Raw genomic sequence first — 5,268 nt, forward strand, 5'->3', positions numbered from 1 at the left:
CCCCTCCCTCACCCCCTCCCTCACCCCCTCCCTCACCCACCGCAGGCTCTCTTGGCCGCTCTGCGGACCAGCAGCTCCGTGGAAATGGATCAGTGTGTGTGGAGCCTGGAACCAGCGGCCAGAGACGGTCTGACCTGGACTGGTCTGGACCATGTGGATCTCAGCTTCAGTACCAGTTGACGTCTGACCTGGACTGTTCCGGACCATGTGGAACTCAGAGTCAGTACCAGGGGAGGTGTTACCTGGACTGGGCCGGACCCTCTGGACCTCAGAGTCAGCACCAGTGGAGGTCTGACCTGGACTGGTCCGGACCATGTGGACCTCAGAGTCAGTACCAGTGGAGGTCTTACCTGGACTGGTCCGGGCCATGTGGACCTCAGAGTCAGTACCAGTGGGGGTCTGACCTGGACTGGGCCGGGCCATGTAGACCTCATCGCCAGTACCAGAAGACGTCTTTCCAAGCCTGGTCCGGACCATGTGGACCTCAGAGTCAGGACCAGTGGAGGTCTGACCTGGACTGGGCTGGACCATGTGGACCTCAGAGTCAGTACCAGTGGAGGTCTTGGTCCATTTTTGATTTTTCCACATGATGTTGTTTATGTTTAGATTTATTTTATAATATAATGTTGGAGGTGAAGGAAAAATTAAGAAGGTTAAAGGTTAAAGGTTAAAGGTTAGTGTGTTGAGAAGATGAAAAAAAAACAGGACATGTGTGTGTGTGTGTTCACGTGTTCGTGTGTGTGTGTGTGTGTGTGTGTTTGTGTGTGTGTAGACAGTGAGGTGTTGACCCTCCAGACTGTTGAAAATGACTGTATTGATCTGAGCCTCTACTGCAGCCCGTGTGTGTGTGTGTGTGGTTGTCTGGGTCAGATGTGGATCTGGATCTGAGACCAGGTCCAGGTCCAGGTCCAGGTCCAGGTCCAGGTCCAGGTCCAGACCTCCACAGTCCGACCTCATGAATTCATTGTCAGAGTCAAACTGTATGGAAACTTGTTCTTGGTTTTTATTGGACGTTGATCACATCACGTGACTGAAAATCTCTCTCTGGTCAGAATGTTTGTACCATTTATGCCCCGCTGTGGGGCAGAAGCTGAAGGCAAATCAAACACAGGTTAAAGTCTCGTCGTTTGACGTTGGACCAACAGTCCTCGGATCCCGGTCGTTCTTTTAATAATTGTCGTTTGTCTCCATCTAGTGGTGATGGTTCAGAAAAGTAAAAGGTTAACGTTGCCTTGTCTTGTCAATCAAACTCGTCTGTTTATTAGTTAAACAACAAATTTATTTTATATAAAAACGTAATAAAATGAAAACGTTGATCTGGAGGATTTTCACTGTCGCTGTCTCCACGTCACTTCACGACACTGATGAAGACTTTTCGGCAGCGATCTTCTCTAGTGTGATTCTTCCCTCACTCGTCTGTTCACAGTGTCGTCATTGTTATAAACACGTCACTGATGTTCCTATGAAACAAAGACAAACGTCGATTGATTTGAATTTAGTTTAACTTTTATATTTATGAGCCATAAAAATCTAATTAAAGATCAGAAATCTGACACGTCACGTGTCACGTGTCTGTTGGATTCCTCAGTTCATCGTGACGACGACGAGCAGGTGAAGACAGAAACGTCCGGAGCAGGAAGCACCTGAACGTCTCACCAACAACGTGACTTTGACCGGTCTCTGTATGGACGTCACACTGAGTGTCCTGCCCCCCCCGCCCCCCCCCCCCCGTTCAATGTTAGGACGTCCGCTTTGCCACAGTGACAGAGTCCCAGCCTGCTGCACTGCTGTGCTCTGCCCGGGCTGGAGGGGAAGGGCGTGGGGTGGGGAATTATATATATTGTATTATTTGTCATGTATTAAATGCATTTCAAGCCTGGATTTGTCCAGTTCTCTGACCTCACTTCCTGTTGCTTCACTGGTCACATGACAGTGAACGACTGGTCCCAGTCAGACTGGAGTTTCCCTCAGGACTCAGGTCATCTGGACCAACTGACCGACTGACCGACCGCCTGACGGACTGACTGACTGAACGACTGACGGACTGACTGACTGACTGGCTGACCGACTGACTGACCAACTGACCGACTGACCGACTGACTGACCAACTGACCGACTGACTGACTGGCTGACCGACTGACTGACTGAACGACTGACTGACTGACCGACCGACTGACTGACTGAACGACTGACGGACTGACTGACTGAACGACTGACGGACTGACTGACTGACCGACCGACCGACCGACTGTCTGACTGACTGACTGAACGACTGACTGACTGACTACTGACTGTGTGTTGTCAACAATTATCACGGTACAGGGACAACAATATGATATATCATGAAGTACTGTGATACTACATTACTTCATGATGTACTGTGATACTACATTACTTCATGATGTACTGTGATACTACATTACTTCATGATGTACTGTGATACTACATTACTTCATGATGTACTGTGATACTACATTACTTCATGATGTACTGTGATACTACAGTCACGATGATACCATTGAGTTTTGAGGATATCAATACAGTATCAGGAAAGAAAATATTGCAGTATTTCAGTGGATGGGTATTTTTCCACAGCCCTACTGATCACTGAGGTCAGAGGTCAGAGCTAAATGAATCACTGTGACAACCATGTGTCGACTGTAGTGCCCCCCCCCCCGCCGACTTCCTGTACTCCACACTCACACTGACATGACTTCCTGCAGAACAGCGCCCTCTAGAGGACCACGAGAATAAACAACAGTTAATGTGACTTCATCCTCTCGTCTGTGAAGCAGGATTTACACCAGGAGTATACTGTAGTATAGGTACTTCAATGAACCCAGAGTATACTGTAGTATAGGTACTTCAATGAACCCAGAGTATACTGTAGTATAGGTACTTCAATGAACCCAGAGTATACTGTAGTATAGGTACTTCAATGAACCCGGAGTATACTGTAGTATAGGTACTTCAATGAACCCAGAGTATACTGTAGTATAGGTACTTCAATGAACCCAGAGTATACTGTAGTATAGGTACTTCAATGAACCCGGAGTATACTGTAGTATAGGTACTTCAATGAACCCGGAGTATACTGTAGTATAGGTACTTCAATGAACCCGGAGTATACTGTAGTATAGGTACTTCAATGAACCCAGAGTATACTGTAGTATAGGTACTTCAATGAACCCGGAGTATACTGTAGTATAGGTACTTCAATGAACCCGGAGTATACTGTAGTATAGGTACTTCAATGAACCCAGAGTATACTGTAGTATAGGTACTTCAATGAACCCGGAGTATACTGTAGTATAGGTACTTCAATGAACCCGGAGTATACTGTAGTATAGGTACTTCAATGAACCCAGAGTATACTGTAGTATAGGTACTTCAATGAACCCAGAGTATACTGTAGTATAGGTACTTCAATGAACCCGGAGTATACTGTAGTATAGGTACTTCAATGAACCCAGAGTATACTGTAGTATAGGTACTTCAATGAACCCGGAGTATACTGTAGTATAGGTACTTCAATGAACCCGGAGTATACTGTAGTATAGGTACTTCAATGAACCCAGAGTATACTGTAGTATAGGTACTTCAATGAACCCGGAGTATACTGTAGTAGTACGGGTACTTATTTGTTTGTTTGTTTATTTGTTGTTTGTGTGTTTGTTTGTGTTGACTGCAGACTGTGATTCCTCTCTGACGACCTCTGCTGGAGGAGCTTGAACTGCAGAATGTTCTGGAACAGAACAGAGTTGTTTGGTTCTGATTCTTTCTAAAACAAAGCATCGTTTTGTTTTAACGCTGATAAAATGTCTTTTATCTTGATCTTTAATTTAACGTGTTGATGCACAGAGTGTCCGGTTGGTGGCGCAACGACGGAGCCTGCGTCCTGTCCCCGTCCTACTGTATATATTTAAATGTGTGCGGTCTGTAGACCGTGTTATTCTCAGTGACTGTTCTGGAAATCCCCCACCTAGTTGTTGACTCCGCCCCTCCGCAGCTGCACTACCACAGACCGCCGCCGACACAGCACAACCAAGCGCACCTCGTCGCGAACGACAACACAGTACAATGGACCTCCATCGGACCAGTATATTGAACCAGATGGATTATAACCGAGAGTCGAAGGACGGGAAGGCGGCTCCGTCGACGGACGAACGGCTGGACAGCGGCCTGGACTCGCTGAAGGAGGAGGAGTACCAGGCGGTGGCGGAGGAGATCCGCCGGCTCCGGGTGGACTCTGAGCCGCCCCAGCACAAACACGCTCCCCCAGACAACAAGGAGCAGCAGCCGGAGTGGAAAACACAGATCACGGAGGACGGAGACACGTAAGTCCGAGCAGAGAACTCTCTGAGTGTAGTACTATCAGTATAAGAGTATTTCCCCCAGCAGCAGTACTGCACTGGGCCTAGTTCTTCTCTCGGAGGAAACTTGATCCCTGTCCTGTGGAGAACGGTTTCCCGGTAGGCTGTCATTAAAACACTGAGGCCTAGCTTTTAGTCGACTTTCAAGTCGCTACTACATTTGTTAAAAACTCGACCAATGAGCGGCGGTCGCGTCCTGTTGGTCGACGTTCTCTTCGCGGTCATCGCCGCTGGTGCTGGACGTAAACAAAAGGCCATTATCGCGGCGGAATCATCTTCTATGGCCGCGGGTCAGGCTGGGAAAGTCCCAGGCGCGCCGCCAAACAATCCGACGGACACGCGCAACTGTGAAACTCGAAGAAGGGGAAAAACGAGAAAAAAGTCCTTAAATGACATCCGTGGAGGAGGGCGGTGAAATCCTACACCGAACAGTCGACCGTGGAGTGTTGCTGTAAAAACCCGGGGGAATAACGTGAAAATAGTCCCAAAAAACCCCGGACCTTATCGACTAACGACCAACTACAGAGTCACGAGGTGAAGCTGGTCCTGAACAGAACCACCGACCGGGTTCTCTGTTCAACGACGTCAGTAAACTGAATAAAGACAACAAAAAAAAAAAAAAAAAAACCAACAACAACAAATATTTGTACTCGCTCAGTGAATTCACAAAACAAAGCTGCAAAAATACATGAATTCATTATTTTTCGTACTACAAAAACACAGGAATATTTGACCGTAAAAACGTCAGACTTTATTTATGACTTCATTCTAATTATTGTCTCATTAATGAACTCCAAGAGTTTATATATGAAATACTGTGATACTGTACTGTAGTACTGTTGTCAGACAATGTGTATGAAGTACCAGGTACCACTAGATCAAGGTTGAACAATGT

General features: G+C 46.8%; 1 protein-coding gene across 1 annotated transcript in view; it reads left to right on the forward strand.

The window, feature by feature from the left end:
* Positions 1-3,991: 3,991 nt before the first annotated feature.
* Positions 3,992-5,268, forward strand: part of nfkbiab (nuclear factor of kappa light polypeptide gene enhancer in B-cells inhibitor, alpha b) — a 6,100-nt gene continuing 4,823 nt past the window's right edge. The window contains exon 1 of the mRNA XM_008308532.3: positions 3,992-4,337. Within this exon, the coding sequence (XP_008306754.1) occupies positions 4,081-4,337 (257 nt within the window). The 5' untranslated portion in view covers positions 3,992-4,080. The remainder of the gene's footprint in view (positions 4,338-5,268) is intronic.

The sequence above is a fragment of the Cynoglossus semilaevis genome, chromosome 1 (genome assembly GCF_000523025.1).
Source record: "Cynoglossus semilaevis isolate Cse_v1.0 chromosome 1, Cse_v1.0, whole genome shotgun sequence".
Classification (NCBI taxonomy): domain Eukaryota; kingdom Metazoa; phylum Chordata; class Actinopteri; order Pleuronectiformes; family Cynoglossidae; genus Cynoglossus; species Cynoglossus semilaevis.